This window comes from Zosterops lateralis, assembly GCF_965231275.1.
Source record: "Zosterops lateralis genome assembly, chromosome: 25".
NCBI classification, from domain to species: domain Eukaryota; kingdom Metazoa; phylum Chordata; class Aves; order Passeriformes; family Zosteropidae; genus Zosterops; species Zosterops lateralis.
This window is the reverse complement of record NC_139785.1, coordinates 1,727,288-1,749,781: the sequence shown is the minus strand read 5'-3', so window position 1 is coordinate 1,749,781 and position 22,494 is coordinate 1,727,288. Positions and strand designations below refer to the sequence as shown.

The window sequence follows — 22,494 nt, the reverse complement described above, 5'->3', positions numbered from 1 at the left end:
ACCCTCCTATTTATCCTGATTTCCTGGGCCTATTTCCCTCTCTCTCTCCCCACTGGCTGAGGAACTTGAGAGCTCCTGACTTCCTGGAGTGCCCAATACCTAAAATTCCCCTTTAATCCATAACCTCCCTTTTAATTTTTAATTAGTATGGAATTTATGGGTTTTCTCAATTGTTTCTTTCACCTTTCAATTATCAGCCAACCCACAGTTTGTTTGTGAAGGCAAATATCTCCTTTTCCATTCCTCAATCAGTGGGACCCTTCTTATTATTTCTTTCATCTCTCAGAGCTGGTTTTATCCACCAGCAGACCCAGAGCTTGTTTGTGAAGACAAACATGTCATTCTTCTCACCATCCCTTGGAGGTGTCTGTGGGGTGTGAGGTGTGAGATGTGAGATGTGAGTCCTGGCTCTGAGCAGTGTCCTGGGGCTGATTTGGGTTTGTTTCTGTATTTGGGGTTGTTTTATGGCTCTGCTCCCCTCGGGGCCAGGCCCTGCTCTGGGCCAGAGGTCTCAGCTGTGTGATCCCGGCAGGAGGGGTTGGCATCACCCTCTCCCTGTGCCAGGGCTATTTATAGGGTTAATAGGATTCACCATGGAGAGCTCTTTTGACTTCTGGTCCCTCATCCTGCTCAGCCCCGGTGCTCCTGGAGCTCTGAATCCCCCCCTGGGCACACCAGGCTCTGGAGGTGCTGCTGTTTTGTCACCCCGGGGTTGTTTTGGGGTGGGGCTGTGGCAGCATTTCACACCTTCCCCGCCCCATTAGAGCCACGGGGAGCTTTAACTGGGTGTGAGGAGCCCCTTGAGCCTCCCCAGGCTCCCTGACCTGACTGGGCTGCCCTGAAATGTCCCTGGAACCACATTCAGCAGAGAAAGAGAAAGTTTCTTATGATTTGGGGTTTAAATAGGGTTTGGACTTTGAGCAGCAATTGAGGGATGAGGTTGACACCTCTGGTCAAACCAAAAGTCCATCAGTTTGTCCTTCCCCATGGAAAGGAATGGATATTTACAAAATATCACTCTTTGTTTTTGTTACAAACTGAGAAAGCTCCAGTAGAAATGTGAAACAATCAGAAGGCTGAAAAATCAGGGTGACACTGAAACCTCTGCAAGCCTCCAGCAGGGACAGAAAACCACAGCTGGGGCTCCCCAAACTGGAGTCACCCCCAGATCATCATTCCTTGCTCTGTGATCCAGTTTTCCCCCAAACCCTGGGGCCTGGCCAGCAGTGGGTTCTCAGCCAGGGAAGGATGGATTTGTGCTCTATAGGATTAGGGCTGCAGCACTTGGTGGCTAAGCCAGGCTGTCCCTTGGCAGGGTGTCGGTGCAGGGTGTTTGCACAGGGACACTCACACATTTCTGCCTCTCAAACCATTTCAGCACCAATAGGGAGATTATGGGAGCTGATTTATGGGTACAGAGAGGTAAAAGGGGATGCCACACCCCCAGCAAGTCATGGGCAGAGGGAATTCAAAATTCGGTGTCCTAAATGTGCCTTTAGGACCCTTCATCCTGGGCCAGGGATGTCCCTCCCCTCTGCAAAGTCCCTGCCTGCAGATTTTGGGGTCCTGAGGAGCTCAGGCTCCTCTCAGAGCTGCCTATCCCTGCCTGGGCATTGGGATCCTGCTGGAGGAGGGACAATGCTCCTTTTTGTCCCCAGAGCACCAGGGGATGTGTCAGTGCAGCTTGGGCAGACCTCAGCCTTTGTTTGGGTGTAGTGGAACCATCTGACAGCTCAGGGTGAATCGTGTGCTCAAAAATTCCATTTGGAGTGAGTCCTTTGCACTCAGAGCTCAGCTTTCTGCCAGTTTTTGCCTTTATTTTTTTGCCTGTAGCTGGCACAGAAACTCTGCCTCGGTGGGAAAAGGGCCTCAGGGCCGGCTGAGCATCATTTGAGAGGAGCTGCTGCTCCAGGATCTTACATTGGCATTATTAAGCCTTTTCCCAGCATAAAATTGATGAAATAATGGTGTATTTAGGCACAGGTGGGAATGACTTCATCCTGCACTGGAAGCTGGGTAACTCTGGAATGGGCCATGGCAGTTTTTGGCTTTACAAGAAGAGAAAATGGAAGTGGCAGAAATAATTTAGGGAGTCTGGATGGAATTGGGCCTTGCTGTTTACACTTCAGCTCTTCCTGTTGATGGGTAAATAAGGGACTGAGAGAAAGGTGGAAAACTCTGCAGTCCAAAATTCCATGTCCTGGGCACCCTGGACATCAACACCTGATGATTTCTGGACATCAACACCTAAACATTTCTTTAAATGAAGAGTTTTGTGAAGGAAAAATTCCTGTGGGTGCTGTTGGTCATTCTGCATCACTTTGGTTTTCACTGTTGGATGCATCTCAATACATTGAAAAACCTGAATCACGTTCAAGCATCAATTTTAAGAGGGAAAAAAAAAAACCCAAAATCTTTTGCCATCTTTGAGAGCAGAGAAAATTTTTTCTTTGCTTGGGGCTTGGTGCTTTCTGCTCCCACAAAGGCCTCCTTGAACAACAACAACAAATAAATCAGCAAACTGGAGGAAAGGCTGTCTGGGAAATTACAGTTCCCATCTAATTAAGGTGATGTCAGAGAGCTCAGCAATCCTGCAGGGCCTCGGCCAGCACGGCCTGATGCAATTAGGCTGCTGCAGACCTTCAGTTCAGGGCTCTGGGAGGGAGGAACAGTGAATTCCTTTCATCCTGGGAGCACCAGGGCTCTTCCTGCTGACCCCGTCAGACCCGGGCCTTGGGCAGTGGCCACAACTCTGCAACAAAGGGAGATTGGAGTGAAGAGCCTCAAAAACACCCCTCTGGCAGGAGGAGCCCTAAATCGAACACTAATGATGGATCCAGCTCGTCAGAGCAGTGCACAAAGGGAGATCAGTGGGAAGAGCCTCAAAAAACATCATTCCAGCAGGGTGATGCTCTAAATCCAGTGATGAGAGTGGATTCAAACTCTGCAAATGAATTTAGAGAAGGGATCTTGTCACAAGCACGACACAAAAGACAGATATTCACTGTCAGGTTGAGAAGTGAGGAGAGAAAGAGGAAGTTTATTATGATTTGGGGTTTAAATTGGGTTTGGAATTTGCTCAAGGATCGGGGGATGAGAGGACGACCTCTCTGACCCCAGTGGTCAACCCAGAAGTCCATCACTTTGTCCTTCCTCCTGGAAAGGAATGCATTATTTACCAAAACATCAGCCTTTGTTTATGCTTAAATGTGAGAGAGCTCCAATAGAACGAGAAACAATCAGAAGGCTGAAAATCAGGGTGACAGGATCTACTGAAAGGTGAGACTGATCAGGGCAGGCCTCCCTTGCTGAAAAAATTATTTTGTCCATTTGTTCAGCACCAAAACGTGCAATATTTTAATCTTAGAGAGGTCAAAATTAACCTCGTTTGTCCCAGCCTGTGATTTGCCTGTGGAACTCTGTTGGGATGTCCTGCAGTCCTGTCTCAAAAGTCTCCTGCCCTGCAAAGTCTTCCAGGGTAAGACAAAAACATCCCATCAAGCTCTGCCTGGAGCAGCCTGGGCTCCCTTTAGGTACAGCTGCTCTTCTGTACCCATGGCAGGGTACAGGTAAAAGGGGCTTTTTTTGGAACACAAAGCTGTGTTAATGTAAACAGGATTAAGCTTAGCTCCACCATAATCCTAAATAATGTCTGTTCTGTATAGGGAACCCCACACCAGGCTGGTTTTCCTCTGAAAAACTCTGGGTTTGGGAGAAGCCTTGGTGAGGAGCTGAGCCCTGAGAATTCTAAGGTTGGGCTGAGCAGGAGCTCAAAGCAAAGTGCAGGGGAAGCAGGAACACTTGAACAAACATGTTTGTTCCCAAAACTTTTGGGGATTTTTGGAATTTTGCTGTCTAGAAGGAGCTGAGACCTGTGTGAGAGCGAGTGCTGTGATGCTGCACCCCAAATTGGGGTGGAACCTTTGGGTTTGGGGCATTTCTGTGGGTAAATTCAGGCTCAGGGGGGTTTTGGTGGGGTGAGGTGGGCTGGAAGAGCTGCTCTCCCTAGGGCAGGACAAATCCCAGCAAATCTTTGTTCTCCCTGTGCTGGAAGTTGACTCCTGGATTATTTTGCAGGGTGGGTGGCAGGAATGATGTCCATCCATCCAGGCAAGCAGCAAATCACATTGCTGGGGTAACATTTAGGGCTGTGTTGGAGTGGCTGCCTTGGGGTTTGAAACAACAGGAATCCTGAGGGGGTGAAACAAAAAAACTTCCACTTTTTTTAGAGGTCTGAGTCTGTGGGTTTAGAGGTGAGAATGTGAGCACTTCGTGGCTGTGTTGAAGGAGCAGCCCACAATGTCCTTGTTATTCCCCAGCTCATGGAGAAATGAAGAATTTTGGACTCTCCATCCTCACAAATTGCCCTTGGGGTTTGTGCTGAGCACCTCGGGGGTTTTGTCCCTTCCTGCATTTTCACAGCACTTTGCCGTTTTTAGGTCACTAAACTTTTATTTCTGGTAAATTTCCTTGGTGGGTTCAGTCACATCCTCCCCTCAGCTGCCAGCAGTGACAGCTCCCTCCCTGGATGTTTGAGTTTTGCAGCAGTCCAAGGCTCTTGCTGGAGTCATTCCTCTGCCAGGTTTTTGGGTACAGAGTTAGGAAATGCTCCTCAGTCCAAGTGTCTGAACGTCTGCAGGAAAATCTTATGTTTAATGGAAAAAACCCAAAATCAGCCAGACAAGGATGTTAATGAAGTGTAACTCTGCAGAATTCCAGCAGCCTTGGGAATGGAACGACTTTGTCCCGGTGACATCTCGATTCCATTGCCTCGGGAGGCTCCTTTTAATACTCATTGTTTAAAATGTAACTGCTCTGGGATTTAGGAATGGCTTTTTTATTCTTTTTTATTTTATTTAACTAATAATAACAGTGTCAACCTCCTCCTGCTTTTAAGAGATAGAGACTAAAAGCTTGCCAAAAATTCTTTTTTTTTTTGTGAATGTGCGAGGAATGTTCTGCGAGGAGGAACAGAAAACAAACTGCTCGAAAGGGTTTTTCCTTTGAATGAGGCAGAAGAGGAAGAGCCACAGAGACTCCTCCAAAACCTGCAGATATTCTCCAGCCTGGGAGGGGCTGTGGAAATCAGTGACAGTTCCAAAAATTATTAGAAAAAGCAGCAAATAAAGATCTCTGGGGCTGGGCATTGCTGCCACTAGAGCAGAAGAAGCTGCAGAGGGGCTGATCCAGCAAAGATGGATCAGCTCTGTCACTTGTGCTCCCTTTTGTCCCAGAGGCACCAGGGCCATCAGCCCCTGTCCCCTCCCAGCTCCCCAGGCTGTGCTGAGTGAGCAGAGCAGCCCCAGCTCAGGTCCAGGCACCTTTGTGAGCCAGCAGAGCCAGCCAGGAGTGATTAAAGTTGGATTTCCTATGTCAGGATAATTAAGAGCCAGGCTGTGACCAGATTGTGACTTTGATGGGCTGTAAAAGCATAAACTCTGCCTGACACTGCTGAGATCATATGGAATGGGGGCTTAAAACCTGCTGCATGGGCACAATAATGGGAAGCTTAGTGAAAAGGGAGGTAATCCCATAAATGGATCACTTTGTTTACCCTCCGTGTCCCACTGCAGCCCTGCCCAGAGGGATTGCAGCCTCTCCAGCAGCCCTGCAAGGGTTACAGGGAGGGGATGGAAAGGGAAAGGTCACTGAGATCTGATCTTTGCCTTGGGGTCATTTGTGCCAGACGGGCCCTCAGAGTGACCAGGAACTCGAGTTTGAGTTTCCCTGGTCTCTGAGACTACCCAGGAAAATGAGTTTGAGTTTTTCTGGTCTCCCAGACTGCCCAGGAGCCTGTGTTTGAGTTTCCCTCATCTCTCGGACCAGTCAGGAACCCAAGTTTGAGTTTCCCTAGTCTCTGACCCTGCCCAGGAACCCGAGATTGAGTTTCCCTGGTCTCTGACCCTGCCCAGGAACCCGAGATTGACTTTCCCTGGTCTCTCACCCTGCCCAGGAACTCTAGATTGAGTTTCCCTGGTCTCTCCCACACACAGCATCCCTCCTGAGCTGCTGGCCAGGCTCTGTTCCTGGCTCCCAGGGCCCAAGGCAGCTTCCCTGCATGCAGGAATAGAAACTGGGCCACTGGAAGTGCTGAGGCAGCTCCCAGGACGTGGAGGGGCTGTGCAACTGCTCCAAAGGAGGCACGCAGGGAGTGCTGCAGAGGAGGCTCTTGTCTCTTCCAGGAAACCTCCCCTGGCTGTCCTGGAATTGTTTAAAGGGCAGTAAGTCAGGGTTCCCTGCTCCTGCATTGGGGAGTTTCTGCTCTCCTGCTGTGAGGATGTGGGGATGGGACACAGAGTGAGCAAAGCAAGGAGGTGACAGCCCTGGGCTGGCTCAGATGCAGATAAAATAAAAAGCTCTTTGGTCAGCTCAGGAGTCCTCCCTGCTCCCACCCTGCCCCACAGCAGGCAGGGATGGGATGTCAGCCAGGCTTTGGGGTGACACCTCTGCCCTTTGCTTTCCAGGGCGGAAGATCTGTGAAGATCAGAGGGAAAAGTGAGATCCCTCCACTCCCCCTGCAACACAAACATTTTGTTTTCTGTTTCAGCAACAGCTGCAGGCCTATGTGGCCTGGGTGAATTCCCAGCTGAGGAAGAAGCCAGCAGTGAGGCCAGTGCAGGACCTGAGGCAGGATCTGCGGGATGGGGTCACTCTGGCCCTGCTCATCGAGATTGTAGGTCAGTGCTGCCATCTGGCCCTGTTTTTCCCCCTCAGCTCTGGCTCTGCGTGGAGGGGCTGCCTCGGCTCTGGCATCTGGCAGGCAGATGTTGTTGGGGGTGGCAAAGCTTGTGGGGAGGGGAAACAATCATAAATCAGATCAAAAATGCAATTCTATTAAAGCCCTTATGGTTCAGAGGGGTTACAGCAGATGGGGGAACCTGGGGGGCACTGGGAGCTGCCACATGGACTGAGGGGGGGTTTGGGGACCTGTTTGCTGATGTCACCCCTCCTCCCTGGGCAGGGGGACAGGGATGGGGGTGCAGGGAGTTCACTGTCCTTGCTGCTCCTTCCTCCTCGCACTCATCCCCTGCCCCAGGGGGGGACAGGTCTCCAAACATCCCCCAGGTGGGGCTTCAGTTCTCCACCAGCTGAGCCCTTCCCATGGAGCTCAGGCCTTTGGGAAGAGGCAGCTCCAGCCTGGATCCCCCAGGGGGGTCACAGATCCTGCCAGAATCCTCCTCCAGCCCCCAAAACCTTGACATCATCCCAGTACAGCCCCAAAGCCTGGTGCTGGGCTCCTGTTGACAGCACAAGGAGCCCCATGTAGCTCCAGACACGAGATCAGAGCAGTGCCAGCAATCCCTCTGACACTCCCCAGGGTCAGTTCTCCTCTGATAAAGCTTTTCCCTCTTCCTTCAGCTGGTGAGAAGCTGAGTGGCATCAAGGCCAACCCCAGCAGCCAGCAGGAGATGAAGGAGAATGTGGAGAAAGTCTTACAGTTCATGGCATCAAAAAAGATCCGCATGCACCAGACCTCAGCTAAAGGTACGTGGCCCTGGGGGTAATTTTAGCTGTTGAAATCCAGTTTCTGGCTTTGTTTTCTATCAAAGCGGTAATTTCTGAGTTGATTAATGTGTCAGTTTGTGGGGGAGTTGGGGTTTTTTTCCCTCTCTGGTTCAGTGAAGGTTTTGGGTTGAAAGATGGATAATGCAGAGGAAAAATAAAAGTGACTTTTTTTCCTGCTGCTGAGCACTCAGAAGCCCAGGCAGTGGTGTAATGAGAAACACAGGCTTGGAATCTTTCACCAAAAGGACACATAAACCTGCTAGAGTGAAAGGAGACATGGAAAAAATATTTGTGGTTCAGTGGAAGCCATGGGCTGGAAACAGAGAGGAGACACAAGGCACAGTCACAGGTCTGTGGCGTGGTTTAGTCAGGACTGTGAGTAGCTCTGACTAAATTGTTTTGGGAAATCTTGGTCTGGAAGAGTGGCTGATGTTTGCCATGACATCAGGGTGCTGGAAAATACTGGTGTGACATCACTGGATAGGATTCAATAACATTTTCAGGGTGCTGCAGACACTGTAGGGGCACAGGAGAAATGCACTGGAGAATTTCTCCTGTGCCACCACTGGAGAAATGCATTGCTGTTCTGCCTTTGTGTTTTAAAAAAGAGAATTCTCTGCTAATAAAGGCAGTGGTCAGTCCTCAGGAACTGCTCTGCTTCTGAGTGAGCAGTCAGTAATTGTGTGTTCAGTAATTAGCTGCTGGAAATGGCCATGAAGGGAGGCTCAGGGCTGCTCACAGCTCTGAACCTGTGCTGTGGAGCTGGCAGGAACTTTGTCGTGCCCTGCACCACCCGAGCTGAGCGGGGACAGCCCTGCTGGCTTTAATCATCTTCACCTTCTTGGACAGCCCCAGCTCTGGTGCTGTTTTACGCCACAACATCATAGACTTCAAGCTTCAGAAGGCTGAAAATGACTCCTTTATTTTTGGAATGTGTCTCCCTTTTATCCCATTTCACACAGACAAATTTGATGGTGACACAAAGACAAACCTCTTCACTCCCATTGGTCAGAGCAGAGGGACAGCAAGGAGAAGTCTCTCCTGGGGAAAGGAATAACAAAGTTACAGTTACAAAAACACTTCTATTTACAGAAAATTCTTTGGGAAAAGAATTTCAGAGAACCAAAACACCTCAGGCACAGAACCAGGGCTACAGAGCTCTGCTGGCACTTCACCCTAACCACCCAAACGTTTGCATTTCGCAGATATCGTGGACGGGAACTTGAAATCCACCATGAGGCTGATCCTGGCCTTGGCTGCTCACTTCAAACCGGGCTCTGGCAGAGGTGGCAGCCCCGGCTCAGGGGGCAAGAGCTGGGCAGCAGCCCCGAGCAGCCTCCGGCCGCGCTCGGCCGCCGCCGTGGCCCAGGGGGCAGTGGCCGTGCTGGCCGATGTCCGGCAGGATGTCCAGCACTCCGGCCGGGACGTCTTCAGACACAGACAGAGGTGAGGGGCTGTGGTTGTGTATTAGGGATGGTGTGAAGCTGTTTTACACAGACTCAGAACTTCGGAAGGCTGAAAATGACTCCTTTATTTTTGGGATGTGTCTCCCTTTTATCCCATTTCACACAGACCAATTGGATTGGTGACACAAAGACAAACCTCTTCACTCCCATTGGTCAGAGCAGAGGGACAGCAAGGAGAAGTCCCTCCTGGGGAAAGGAATGAATAACAAAGTTACAGCTACAAAACCTCTCTTTTGTTTACAGAAAATTGCCTGGGAAAAGAATTTCAGAAAACCAAAACACCTCAGGCACGGAACCAGGGCTACAACAATGAATATCAATACAAGGCTCCAAATCTTCTTGAAGGCCTGTAGCAATAGTTATTAGGAAGAAAACCTTTTTTATGCACTCTTCCCATACAATTGGACACGATTGGGCATTCAAGCCAACACCTCTTCATAAACATTTTTGCAAGTAAACAAGTTGGCAAAGCAGCAGCTGCAAAAATTAGAAATGGTTTGGAATGTCTTCTTGCAGCTTCTCCTGAGCAATCCCTGGGAAAGTCTATATTACTTGTTTTCCCTCAGGCTCTGCTGCTGCCTGATGCCTAAAAATTTCTCTTTGACCAGCTCTCAGCATCCACAAGGGGCTCTTCCCTGCTTAGGTGAGGCCGGGATGGATTCAAATTCAAAAGGAAATGGAAATAAACGTTTCTTTGTCCATTTTATTCCTGTCAGGAGAAGGCTCCAGAGTGCCCTGGCAGAGAGGGCACTGCCCTGGCCCAGGCTGTTCTCAGGTTTTACAGCACAGCAGCAGTTGGGTCTCTCTTTCTGTCCCTGGAACAGAACAGGGAGTTCCAGCCCAGGCAGAGGGAGCTGTGCTGCCTCTTCTCCCCACGCTGCCCTTGGTGCTGTCTCCTTGGAGATGTTCTCACACCAAGGGAAACACAAGTCAGGTTTTCTCCCCAGAGAGCTTTATCTCCAGAGCTGAGGATGTTCTGCAGGTCCATTCTGGCTCCTCCATTGTTCATCCCACTGCTGAGTCCTGGGGATGCTGAAAACCCACACGCACACAGGGGGAACAATTCTGAAAATCCCATTTGCCCCTCCCAAAGGTGCTGTGTGGGTGACAATAACAGTGACAGCAATGACATTTAACTGGGAGCCACTTGTGGGGCTGTGAGGGTTTCATTTACACAGCTGAAGGTCATTTGCCCATTTGATATTGGCTCCAGGGAGCACCCATGAAACAGTCTGGAAATTAAGGCTGAAATGGTAAATTTTGTTGAAAAATGAAATGTTAAAGGTTTCCCTTGCAAAGGCCTTGGAGCTCTTCAGGAAAGCCAGTCCTTGTGAGGTTTCCTTGCATTCCCAGAGCTTTTGGAGTTCTCCACTCACAGAATTAAGGATGAGTTTAAAACAACAAGGCCTGTTTGCTTGTTTTCCCTTAACACCAGGAAGATTGGGATCCTTGATAGGAAAATTGGCAATTTTCCCGCTGTCTCCCCTTCCTTACCTCCTTTTTCTCGGCTTTCCCCCACTTCCTTTTTGGGAACAGAACAATTCCAGCTGCACTCAGGTGAGTGCTGCCCTCGTTTTGTCGTTGCCAGCCCCAGGAGCAGCAGCATGGACGAGGAGATTGAGAATCCCTACTGGAGCGTGCGGGCCCTGGTGCAGCAGTACGAGGGGCAGCAGAACGGGCCACTGGAGTCCCACCCTTCCAGGTAAGGGATTTCATTGCCAGGACCTGTCCTTGGTCTGGCAATCCCGAAATTTGCCTGTTCTCCTCACCAAAATCTGATGGGAAAGGCAAACCATCCCTGGCTGGTCTGGAGGGTGAAGCTTCAGGAATCAATATGAAGGAGTTTTCTGTTGTTTTCGTGGCTAGAGGAGAGAAATTGCTGCCAAAAAAAGGGGCTTTTGAGGAAAAGTGACTCCAGCGAGGGAGCTGATCCAGCATGGAGAGCTTGGCAGTAAAGGGAAGCCTCTCTCTTCTCCCCCAGGGAAGCAGAAACTCCTCGGAAGAGCAGGAACTGTGTTACTGAGCACACGGGAGCTCCCTCTGGAAAGGGCTGTGCTCCAGTGAATCTCCTCTGGAGCAGACCCGAGGGCAGGGCTGCCCTGGGGAGCTGCAGCTCTTTGGTTCAGAGCCTCCCGTTCCCCCTGACAGCCCCAGCTCTGCTTTTCCCCGTCCTTCCCCTGCCTGGGCCGTTCCCCTCCCGTCCGTGTGGGAGTGGGGAGCTCATGTGCCAAGGACAGATTGCCACTGACAGCCTCTCAGCAGGCAGGACCTTTCCCCAGCCTTTCCCAGGCCAATTTTTCTGCTCCACGGCACCAACAATTCCCTGCGTACCTGAAAATTAAGGTTGCTTTGCCCAGCAGAGGAGAAAAACACAAGAGTTTGTGTTTATCCCCCGTTTTTGCTGCATGTCATTGAGAGGGTGTTTATAAATAGACTTTGGAGGAGCGTGGGGCTCCCGGGGAGGCAGAGCTGGAGCAGCGCCTCCACATGATGTCAGCAGCGTGCTTTGGAGGCCGCCCTGCCAGGGGGTGTAAAAATCTTGCTCTTGGCAGCAGCATTTCATGGATAATGCCACAGGGCCTTGGCATTGGCTCTTGAGCCGGCAGCTCGGGAGAGCCACGTTCTGCTCCCGGCTCTCATCCCTCACTTTAAGGGAGCTGCAATATTTGATGTATTTTTCTACCCTATCAGGTGGTTTCCTCATATTTTGGTATTTTGGTGGTAAACAAAAATCCCTCTGCACATCCCACATTTTTTTTTATTTTGTTTTGTTTTGTTTTGTTTTGGTTTGGTTTATTTTATTTTATTTTATTTTATTTTATTTTATTTTATTTTATTTTATTTCCCCCCATAATGTCACAAATGCTCTGCCCACAATGCAGCGGTGATTTTACTGCTGGTTGGGCAGAACGCAGCGAGAATCTTTGCAGAAGTGATCAAAAACCCGGGAGCCCCCCCAGCTGCTGGGGGTGTCTGTGCTGCCACGATTCTGCACGATGAAAACCGGCTGCTTTCCCTTTCCTCGCGGGGTATGAATGTGCTGAGAGCCGGCTGGGAGAAACGAGATGGGGGTTTTTTATTAGTGAGAGACGTTATTGAGTGCAGCCCCCACCCCGTGCTGCCGCGGTGTCCCAGGGCAGCATCCCCGGGCAGCATCCCCGGGCAGCATCCCCGGGCAGCATCCCCGGGCAGCATCCCCGGGCAGCATCCCAGGGCAGCATCCCCGGGCAGCATCCCAGGGCAGCATCCCCGGGCAGCATCCCCGGGCAGCATCCCCGGGCAGCATCCCCGGGCAGCATCCCCGGGCAGCATCCCCGGGCAGCATCCCCGGGCAGCATCCCCGGGCAGCATCCCAGGGCAGCATCCCCGGGCAGCATCCCCGGCCCCGGCGCGGCTCCTTCCCCGCCCCGAGCCCTCCGGCCATTCCCGGGGGCGGCAGCGCCGGCTGCCGAAATGATTCACGGAAAAAAAATTGCCAAAAATCAGATGATTCCCAGGCCGCCGAGCCCCTCACCCATCCCTCTCCCTTTCCCCTCCCCTTCCAGCAGCTTTCCCTCCCCCACCCCTGAGCCAGGCATCGCGGAGAAAGGCACAGCCCGTGTGACAGCGGGAGGAGAGCAGCCGCGCTGGGGCTGGGCACGGCCGGGAGCAGCCTGAATCGCTCTGGGAGCCGGGAGAGCAGCCTGGGAACAGCCCCAATCCCTCTGGGGGCCGGGAGAGCTGCCTGGGAAGAGCCCGAATCCCTCTGGAAGAGGGAGAGCAGCCCGGGAAGAGCCTGAATCCCTCTGGAAGCAGGGAAAGCAGCCTGGGAAGAGCCCGAATCCCTCTGGAAGCAGGGAAAGCAGCCTGGGAAGAGCCCGAATCCCTCTGGAAGCTGAGAAAGCAGCCTGGGAACAGCCCCAATCCCTCTGGAAGCAGGGAGAGCAGCCCGGGAAGAGCCTGAATCCCTCTGGAAGCAGGGAGAGCAGCCTGGGAAGAGCCTGAATCCCTCTGGAAGCAGGGAGAGCAGCCCGGGAAGAGCCTGAATCCCTCTGGAAGCAGGGAGAGCAGCCTGGGAAGAGCCTGAATCCCTCTGGAAGCAGGGAGAGCTGCCTGGGAAGAGCCCGAATCCCTCTGGAAGCAGGGAGAGCTGCCTGGGAAGAGCCCGAATCCCTCTGGAAGCCGGGAGAGCTGCCTGGGAAGAGCCCGAATCCCTCTGGAAGCCGGGAGAGCAGCTCCTTCCCCCGGCGGCTCCTGGGATGCTCGGCAGCACGAGGAGGGCGGGATGGGATGAGGCAGAGCCCGGAGCCTTGTGATGAAAACAGGCTGTGCCGCTGACCAAAATGCAGCAGCAGGAGACAACCTGCGAGGGAGAGCAGCGGGAGCCCGAGGCTGGCTGCACAATTCCCCGGAATCGAACCCGCTCCTGGGGGCTGCGGATTCGCCTCTGAGCCGGCAGAGACCCTGAGCCGGTTATTTTGTGTGTGCTGCTCCTGCCGGGAACATTCTCTGGCTCACAGGAGTTTGGCAGGAGGCGGCGAGCCCCGGGCATGAGCGGGGCAGGAGGAATGAGCAGAGCCCGGATCCTGCGGAGTCTGTGAGGCCACAGGTTCAAGTGGGATCATGGGAGGGAAGCAGGTCAAATGGTGAGCGATGGTGTGCATTGTCCTCGGGAGCAGCAGGGATGGTGTTTGTTGCAATTCGGGGATTCAGGCGGTTCCCTGCCCTGCAGGCTCGGCCCTGCTGCTGATCCGGGCCCGGGGGAGGCAGGATGTGGGTTAAGGAACCGAGCGGTGAAAGGAATAAAGTGGAGCAGTTTGCATCATAAATCTCTCTTGGAAAGCTTTGGTTTCCCAGCCCTCGTTTCTGCATGCGTTGACAGGGAATCGTTGTGCACTTTTAAAGGCGTTGCATCAGCGGGTATTCTATACTCTGATGGCTTGGGCTGATACAGAACCCGGGCAAGTGTTTCCAGCAGTAATTGGATGATGCAGAAAGCGACCTGACCTGTGCTGCTGCTCCAGCTGCCCCTGGCTCTGCCACTCTTGGGAATGTTTGGGAGGTGGTGATGGATGCTGGCTGATCCCAGGGGCCTTTTGAAACAGGAAAACTGCCCAGAAAGGGTCTGGGGATGTGAGAATGTCTAAGGAAATGTAAAGCTGTCTGTGCTGTGGGGACCTATCCCCACCTGTGGTCTGTTTTATCGGCTTTGGGCTGTGGATCCAGTGCTGGGAGAAGTGGATTTGGAATGTTATTTCCAGGCTCATATCCTTGTTTTTCATCCTGCTCATCCTTTTCAGCCCCCCTGTTTCACCACCTTCTCCCCCATCTGTGGCTGGTGGTGTTTTTCTGGGACAGCTTTTGCACGGATGAGAACCAGCAGTGCCTGGGGCTGAGGGCAGGTTCAGAGAATCAGCTGAGAGCAGGAGGGAGGGAATTCTGAGATCTGTTCCTAGAAGGAAGTGAAATCCCTCCTGGAGCTGCTGGCCATGTCAGACCAGCTGGGCTTCCTGCTGGCATCTGTGTTGTGTGAAAGTTTCTTCCTTTTTGGCCCTTGTTACATAATGCAACCCCAGCAGAACTGCCAAATCAAATCATAAACAGCATTAAAAAAACCCCCCAAAACAACCCCAAACCATAATTTTATGCCATGCCCCCATTCAGCAATGAGCAGGAGCAGGGGCTGGCTACAAATTTGATATTAAAAACATGTCTAATGAGGGACTGCTGTGATGGATTTGGAATTGCTGGAGGTAAATCCTGGAGCAAAGGCAGGTGGCCAGGAGCCCTCAGAGCATCATGCACACACCTGAAAGGACAGGTACTGTCCCTGGTGGAGATTTCTGCTGGACAATGGCCATTCTTTCACTTTAACACAGGGGAAGTCTGGAGCACAAAAAACTGGACTCAGGTCTGTAGTTTGAATGAGGAGAGGCTGGTCCTGGCCGTGGGAGTGGGGCAGGCAGGAGCAGCAAGTCATTTCCATCTCTATTGCAGGGCTGTTCCCATTCTGTGGGAGCTGTGGGAGACAGAGCAGCAGTGCTGGGAAGATGCAGTGAGGGAGCTGCTGAAGCCTCTGATTTTTCTAAACCTATTATATTATTTCCACACTGTTTTTCTTTTTGTTCCCTGCCCTTTGTTTCTGTGTTGGGGGGAGAATGAAAAATTAACTCCTGCTCACACTTGCAAGGATTAATTCCTGCGACTTTCGGGGTACATTGAATGGGTCAGTGAGCTTCAGCCACCTTTTGATGTTGTCTGGGAGATGCAGTTAGGAAGAATTCCTGAGAAAAAGATTGCTTGAACCTCCCAGTCAGCTGAGATGGCTCCTGTGAAAATATGTGGGCACTTCCAAGAAGTTTTAATAGGAGAACACGAGTGAGTGGAACCTGACTCTCAAATATGTTGGGATTTAAAATTGAAATGATTCATCTCAAAGCTCTGGAGCAAGAGATGAAGCCAGGGTGGCTTTTTGTCCAGCACAAGGCTGGCAGTAAATTACTCCTGAGTGTGGTCCTATCCCTGAGCTCAAAAAATTACATGTCCAGGTTGGGTTGTTGAAGGTTTCTCTGGGATGCAGAGAATTCTTAGATAAAAGTGGATATGGAGATGTGCTTGTTGGAAATTTTTGCTGATCAACATCATCTTTATCTAAAAGAGCTGTTCCTGCCTTGCCCTGCAGCCTGACTTCACCCAGCCCCGTCCACAGTGCAAAGAGTGAATCCACTGTAGCCCCCTCGGAGGAGAAGGAGAGACTCGTGATCCTCCAAACTGAAGAAACAGAGACTAAAACAGGTAAAACATCAGGACTGTCTTGTGTGATAAAAGCTGAAAAGCTGCCCAGGGACTGGAATTGTTTAATGCTGCCTCCAGGGGCACTGGGGGATGCTCTATAAAGCCCACAGGTGCTTTTCCCCTCTGTGTCACACACTGTCCCCGCAGTGCTCAGAGATCTCCCTGAATCTGGTGCAAAGTGGGATAAAGGGTGTGAGGGAAAGCTTAGCTTGCCTCAGGAATGAGCCAGAAATCCTTGGGGCCAGCTGAACTGTCACACCTTGGCTCTGGTGGGTGCTGCAGGTCCCTGCTGGGCTCCCCCATCACATCCAGCCCCTCTCTCTTGCAGAAGAGGCCGATTCTCACTCCCAGCCCGAGTGGCAGGCAGGGAGCTCTGGGTCCTACGTGGAGAACTCATGGGAGGAGCAGCTCCTGGAACAGCAGGACCACCTGGAAAAGGAGATGGAGGAGGCCAAAAAGATGATTTCGGGTTTGCAGGTGAGAGATTTCTCCTCTCAGGGGGTGTTCTCTTCCAGGGTCACCCAGCCCTGCATCAGCTTGGCTGAACCTTCACGTTTGGCACATTCTCCCCACAATTCTTTATTCGTGGGGCCTTTCCCTCAATTCCCCTCCCTGCCCCTCAGCCTGGTGTGGCCTGGGGACACAGAGCCCCTCCATCCATATGGTGAAGGTACTGAACTCTCTCAGGAACATCCCTTTCTGTTTGTGCTGGGAACCACTGTGCCTCGGAATTGTAAATATTTATGTGGCAGTAAACAAAGCAGAGATTGTGTGAGGAGCACAGGCAGCTGGGCAGGCACTTTCCCCGGGGGACAATGGGCAGGACACAAAAGAGTCACCAGGAAAAAAAAAATGAAAAAAAAAAATTCCTTGGTTCAGTGGTAAAATCTGGCTGCACTTTGTGCCCACTGGGAGCAGAGACAGGAGGGACTGGCACTGGCAGCTGATGTGGCCAGCCAGGAAATTGGATTTGATTCAGTGATTTTCCTCCTCTTACTCAATAACTGAGAGGCTCCAGCTTGTGGGAGTTTGGTTGAAGTGTTGGGGATCTGATGCACACACACCCTATAAGGTGCTAAAGCTGACACTTCACTCCCTGGCAATCTGAGTTGTCCTTGTTTGGTTTGTTCTGTGGGGAAGAGCATGGCCTGACAGACCCCTGGGAGAGCTTTGTCAGGAGATAAACCTTCTTGTTCATTCCTGAAAAAAACCCCTCATTTTTTATAGGAATAAATCAGCAGAAATGGGAAATAGTTAGGGACTGTTGATAGCGTGACTGCTGGCCAGAGCTGCAGCTCATCTATTTCCCTTTGAAATCTCTGAAAAGGAGATTTTTTTTTTCCCCTTCTTTATCTCCCCAGGCTTTGTTGCTGAATGGGTCTTTACCTGAGGATGAGCAGGAAGGGTCCTTTGAACTTTCTGAGCGTGGAGCCTGCCCTGAGGAGCAGCTGGTGAGAACATCCCTGGACCCAAATTCCCCTGCTCCAGCTGCCTCTTGCCCTGCCCTGCCCCTGCTGCACAATAACAATAACAACACTGATATTTTGCATTCAGATCATCATCCGAAGCCGCCTGGACCAGAGCGTGGAAGAAAATCAAGACCTGAAGGTTAGAGGGTGACAGATGGAGGGGGAAGAGAGGCTTTGCAGATTGTTCTGCTTGATTTTTTGGGGGGAAAATGGGGTGAGGATGAGACAAGGCAGGCAACATGATGGATGAAATGGGGAATATTTATTCTGTTAGGGCTCTAAATCTGGAGACTTGGGACCAGTTCTGATGCTGGCAGGAGTGTTTGATGTTGGCCTGAAGGACAGATTTGGGGGACTGGGAAATCGTTTTCTTCAGGGCTTTAATAGCAGCTTTTGTCATATTTGTAACCATTAAAATTTCTCACTGCCTGACTGGCTCTTGGATCTGTGGGAAAAGGTGGGATGTGCTTCCTCCTGCAGCAGGAAACACTGGCTCTGCCTGGTTCTGAAAGGGTGACAAGGTGAGGTTTAAACAAATTGTGTTGCCTTTGCAGAAGGAGCTGCTGAAATACAAACAAGAAGCTCGGAACCTCCAGGGAATAAAGGTGAGGAAAGGGGAATTTCATCAAAAAATAAATAGCAGTGCTGTAGGTGAGTAGGGCCAGCAGCAAGCACACACCTTTGAGGAATCTCAGACTGTGGAAGGAGCAGTACTGGGGGCTTGGAGATGGGAGATCCTGTGGTTTATTGCTGAATTTTTAGGCAGGTAGAAGGAGCTGGATTTCCTGGCTTCTGTTCTGTCTGTGAGATTGTGGTCAAATATTCCCCTATTTCTTTTTTTTTCCTCACTGTTTTGCCTAAACAAAAAGAGGCATTAATTGGTTCTTCTGGCTCTTATATTCCCTCCTCTCTCCTGGAGTACACACCCAGTAGCATTGGCCCAGTGAACTCATTCCTGCCAGCACAGGAAAAAGAGCCTGGGGTGTCCCTGCCCTGCCCAGAAACAGCTCAGTTTGTGCCTCTGGAGTGGTGAACACTGCTGATCTCCTCCTGACAGGGGTATTTTTAGAGCTGCCTGTCAGAAAGGAGCAAACAGCAGTAGCTGTCCAAGGTGGAGCTCCGGGTGAGTGAAAGGTGCAGAATTAGTGCTGACTTTGGCCTCTCCAGAGAGGATTTCACTGCACAACTGGGTCACACTCAGGGCTTAAGGCTGCTTGTGTCCTGGGCTGATCTTGGCCTCTCTGTGCCCTCTGGATGTGTGGCTGGAGCAGGAGCTGCAGAGCACTGAGTGCCCTCCAGAGCTGTTCCTGTCCATCAGAGCCAACATCTGTCACTTGTGGAGTGGGAAATTTAGGCTGAGGCAGAGAAATCCCTCTGTGCCGGTGGCCAAAATGTTGGCAGGGAAATCAGTTTCGGGTGAGGGAGAGGCAGGAGAGAGCCCTCTGGGGCTCCTGGCAGCACCTCATCCCTGAGTGGCCACAGTGACCCGCAGGGAAGGGAAGGGTCCCTGCCCTCCCTGCCCCTCCTGCAGACATCACCTCTCTCCAGGACGCTCTGCAGCAGAGGCTGATCCAGCAGGATGCTTCAGTCCTGCAGCTCAAGCAGGAGCTGCTCAGAGCCAGCATGGACAAGGAGGAGCTGCACAACCAGAACGTGAGTCACTGCTGCTGCTGTGGTTATTTTGGTGGGGGGTTGGTGGCCCCAGGGGTGGCTGCAGCAGAGATTTCGGGGCCGTGGGATAGTGAATGAGCAGTCAAAGGTCTCTGCACAGCACAGGCTGCTGGCCAGCTGTGAGGCTGGAGATTCCTGACCTTCACTCCCACTTCCTGTCCTCCAGGACCTTCAGCTGGGACAGGGAGGGGCTTTCCCTGATGTTTTCAGTGCTGTTGCATTTGTCCCTCCTCACTCCCTGGCCTAGCAGGTGGCACCTGCCCTATGCAGGTCTCTGTCCAAAGGTTGCCACTCTAAACAGCAGCTCTCTTCACCTCTGTAGGCTTCTGATCACCCTTTAGCACCAGGGGCAGAGGTTTTTACTCTCAGGGAGTATCTGCCTCACACTTGGCTGTTATCCCTGCAGGTTGACCTCCAGAGGAAGGTTGAAGAGAGAAACCGGCTCCTGGCGGAATACAAAGTAATGGAACCTCTTCCATGGGGGTTTGGGTGGTTCTTCAGTTCTGGGAATGGGAATTGCTCTTTCCCTGGCACTTGGACAGCCCTAGGAAGGAGCTGAAGGAGCCAGGGGTGTTTGTAGTGATGTGGAAGGATCAGAAGTTCTTTGCATTCCCCCCACAGCTTCTTGCAGATCTTTTATTGTTGTGGTTTGTGGTGGTGGCTGCTGAGTGTCCCACACTTGTGCAGATGAGGCTGGTTTGTCCTCTGTTCCCTTGGGAATCTGTGTTCTCTGGGACAGCTGTGTGACCTCAGCAGTGGATCCTTGGCCAAGGGGACTTTGGGCAATAAAAACCTAATTGATCTTGTAAAAAAAAAGCTCTGACACTCAGCTCTAACATCTGGCAAAGCACACCCTGTGCACATCACCTCATCCTGGCAGATGACATGATTTTCCCTGCCATGGGAGGATGACTGAGCCTCCCTCCCTGCCCTGCTGAGCCCCTGGATCCCTGTGTTGCAGAAGGAGCTGTGCCAGAAGGATCGGCACTTGCAGCAGCACCAGACCAAGCTGGATGAGATGCTCAGGCAGCTTTCTGAGGCCAGCTACCAGCAGGTAGGGAGAGCTGGGAGCACTGGGAGCTGGCCTGGCTGGCCCAGCTGGTGCTGACTGCTCTCCTGCCCCTGCAGGTGGATTTGGAGCGGGAGCTGGAGCACAAGGAGGCCCTGCTGGCTCACTGCATGAAGAGAGAAGCTGAGGAGGTACAAGAGCTTTGCTCCACACGTGGGATGGGGTTTGCCCAGCGCCCTGTAGGCACCCAGAAACCCTCCCCTTCACCCCAGAGAGGTCTGGCTCTGTCCTCTCACTGTCAGAGCCCTGACCAGGGCAGGCAAAGCCCCCAAAGCTCCCAGCACTGAGCACTCTGGCTCAGAATCCTCAGGGATAAAGCAGTGAGGAAAGCCAGAAGGTTTCCCAGCTTCCTGCTTCACCTCTAACCCTGGCAAAGGTTAGACCACAGCTCAGTTTACCTCCTCCTTTTCCTGCTGACCCTGGCATTGAGTCTGTCCCTGTGAGCAATCAGGTCTGTGCTGTGACCAGGAACTCCCTGCACAGTTCAGGGAGTGCCTTTACCTGGGAGAAGACGAAAGTTTCATCACTGATGTGGAAAGCTCTCTTTCCCTCTCATTTTGAAGTCCATAAATGGGGATTTGACACTGACACTCACACTTTCCCCTCCCCAGGTGATGGCTTACAGCAGTCACAGTGCCCAGAGCAATGGCTTTCTGCAGCCAGCAGGAAAAGGAGCTGCTCCCACAGCCCACCGAGGGGTAAGCGCACCTGAGGGGTGCATTCCCAGCCAGATATCCTGGAACTTTTATTTTGTTAAGAGAGGTTTCCCCTCGCTGGGAAAAGGAAGCTGAGGAGGCAGCAGCCTGGGCTGGTCTCAGCTGGGGTGTTTTGGGCAGACCAACGACCTGCAGCTGGTGCGGGACGCCCTGCGCAGCCTGAGGAACAGCTTCAGTGGGCACGACCCGCAGCACCACACCATCGACAGCCTGGAGCAGGGCATCTCCAGCCTCATGGAGCGCCTGCACCGCATGGAGACGCAGAAGAGGCAGGAGAGGAGGGTAAAGGCTCCCCAGGCACAGCTCCTGCCCCTCACACACCACGCAGAGGGCTCTGACTGGGGGGTGACGTTTTGTCCTTGTTTGGGCTTTGTGCCGCAGGTCCGGGGGAAATCACCAGCGAGCAGAGCAACCAACGAGTGCAGAGACTCGTGGCCTCCCAAATCCAGTGAGTGCCTTGCAGATCCCGCCCTTCCACTGCCAAATTCACTGCCTGGGTTCCCGAGTGTAGAATCCCCTTGGGGATCTGCCCCCTCCAGCTCCACCTGCACAAGATCCTCCCTGGATCAGAGAAGGGACACACATTTATGGCTGTTTTTTTGTAGAGCACCATCACAGTGCGAGGCTGGGCCTCTTGGGCAGAGCTGCAGCACAAATAACCATGGCAATCACTGGGAAAATGTCATCCCAGCTTTCCTGCTGCTTTGCACCATCTAGTGGGGACAGAGAAGTGTTCCCTGCTCAGTGTTCACTGCCGTTCATATCCACAGAACGGTGCAGCCTTTTTTAACACCACATTTCCATCTGTCCAGAGTATTTTCTGCATAAAAGGAGCTGTAAAACTGAGGAGTTCAGTTCCTCTGCTTCAGCTCTTGGGGGGAAGCAGGAAACAAGGCAGGAGTTGGGGAGAGAAACACAAATGGGCAAATTAAAATCCACATGCCACCATCCATCCTGGCCATCTGGAATGGGAAGATGAGGAGGGATAACGATGATGAGGGATATGATAATCAGCGAGTTGCTGCCTTGCAGAGCTGCCTCACTCTCAGAGCACGCCCGTGATGAGCACCAGTGCCTGCACCAAAGTGTTGTACTTCACCGACCGCTCCCTCACCCCCTTCATGGTCAGCATACCAAAGAGGTGAGGCTGGGCCTTCCCAACCCTCCTGTGCCCCTAAAATCAGCACTCTGATTTTCTGGGAATGCCTCCAGCCAGCACAGGTTTGCTGTGCCTTAACTGGATTTCATGCTGTTGGCTGGGGAAAATGATCTGCAGTAGTCCCTGAGCTTCGTTTGTGTATTTTGTTTTTGTATTTATTTCCCTTGCAGGTTAGGGGAAGTGACTCTGAAGGATTTCAAGGCAGCCATTGATCGGGAAGGAACCCACCGGTACCACTTCAAAGCCCTGGATCCAGAGTTTGGCACAGTGAAGGAGGAGGTAAATGTGGGACTGAGCTTTGGGATCAGCGTCACCACACAGCCCTGGGGACCACTGTCACCTCACTTTTAAACTAACCAAATAGTGGATGTTTCCCCCAAACAAAACTGTTTGCTTTCCCAGCTGTGGGTTAAGCTCCTCTTAACCCATAATATTTTCATCCTCAGCAAAAGCAATTCCGTGGATGTGGTTGTGACTGCCTGGGAATTGCAGAGCCCCTTGGGCAGAGCCAGCCTGTGACACAGCCCAGGGGACACAGCAAAAATCTGGGCTGCAGGTTTTATAAAACCTGTTGCAATGGGAGAACCTGTATTAAAAAACACAATCCCTTACTTTCTTCTGAAGGTTTTTCAGAGAGAACCATGTGTGTGTGGCTTCATTCCCT

General features: G+C 51.9%; 1 protein-coding gene across 4 annotated transcripts in view; it reads left to right on the top strand.

The window, feature by feature from the left end:
* Positions 1-22,494, top strand: part of DIXDC1 (DIX domain containing 1) — a 30,469-nt gene that overhangs the window by 6,191 nt on the left and 1,784 nt on the right. For 3 of the 4 annotated variants that reach the window (XM_083878031.1, XM_083878030.1, XM_083878032.1), the window contains exons 2-19: positions 6,548-6,677; positions 7,360-7,485; positions 8,712-8,952; positions 10,561-10,674; positions 15,634-15,746; positions 16,075-16,223; positions 17,108-17,197; positions 17,301-17,354; positions 17,770-17,820; positions 18,764-18,868; positions 19,293-19,346; positions 19,848-19,940; positions 20,015-20,086; positions 20,567-20,653; positions 20,792-20,953; positions 21,053-21,119; positions 21,704-21,812; positions 22,001-22,109. In XM_083878031.1, the coding sequence (XP_083734157.1) occupies positions 6,548-6,677; positions 7,360-7,485; positions 8,712-8,952; positions 10,561-10,674; positions 15,634-15,746; positions 16,075-16,223; positions 17,108-17,197; positions 17,301-17,354; positions 17,770-17,820; positions 18,764-18,868; positions 19,293-19,346; positions 19,848-19,940; positions 20,015-20,086; positions 20,567-20,653; positions 20,792-20,953; positions 21,053-21,119; positions 21,704-21,812; positions 22,001-22,109 (1,926 nt within the window). Of the gene's footprint in view, positions 1-6,547; positions 6,678-7,359; positions 7,486-8,711; positions 8,953-10,560; positions 10,675-12,995; positions 13,598-15,633; positions 15,747-16,074; positions 16,224-17,107; positions 17,198-17,300; positions 17,355-17,769; positions 17,821-18,763; positions 18,869-19,292; positions 19,347-19,847; positions 19,941-20,014; positions 20,087-20,566; positions 20,654-20,791; positions 20,954-21,052; positions 21,120-21,703; positions 21,813-22,000; positions 22,110-22,494 lie in introns of those variants that run through there. The other variant, XM_083878033.1, reaches the window with a different exon arrangement.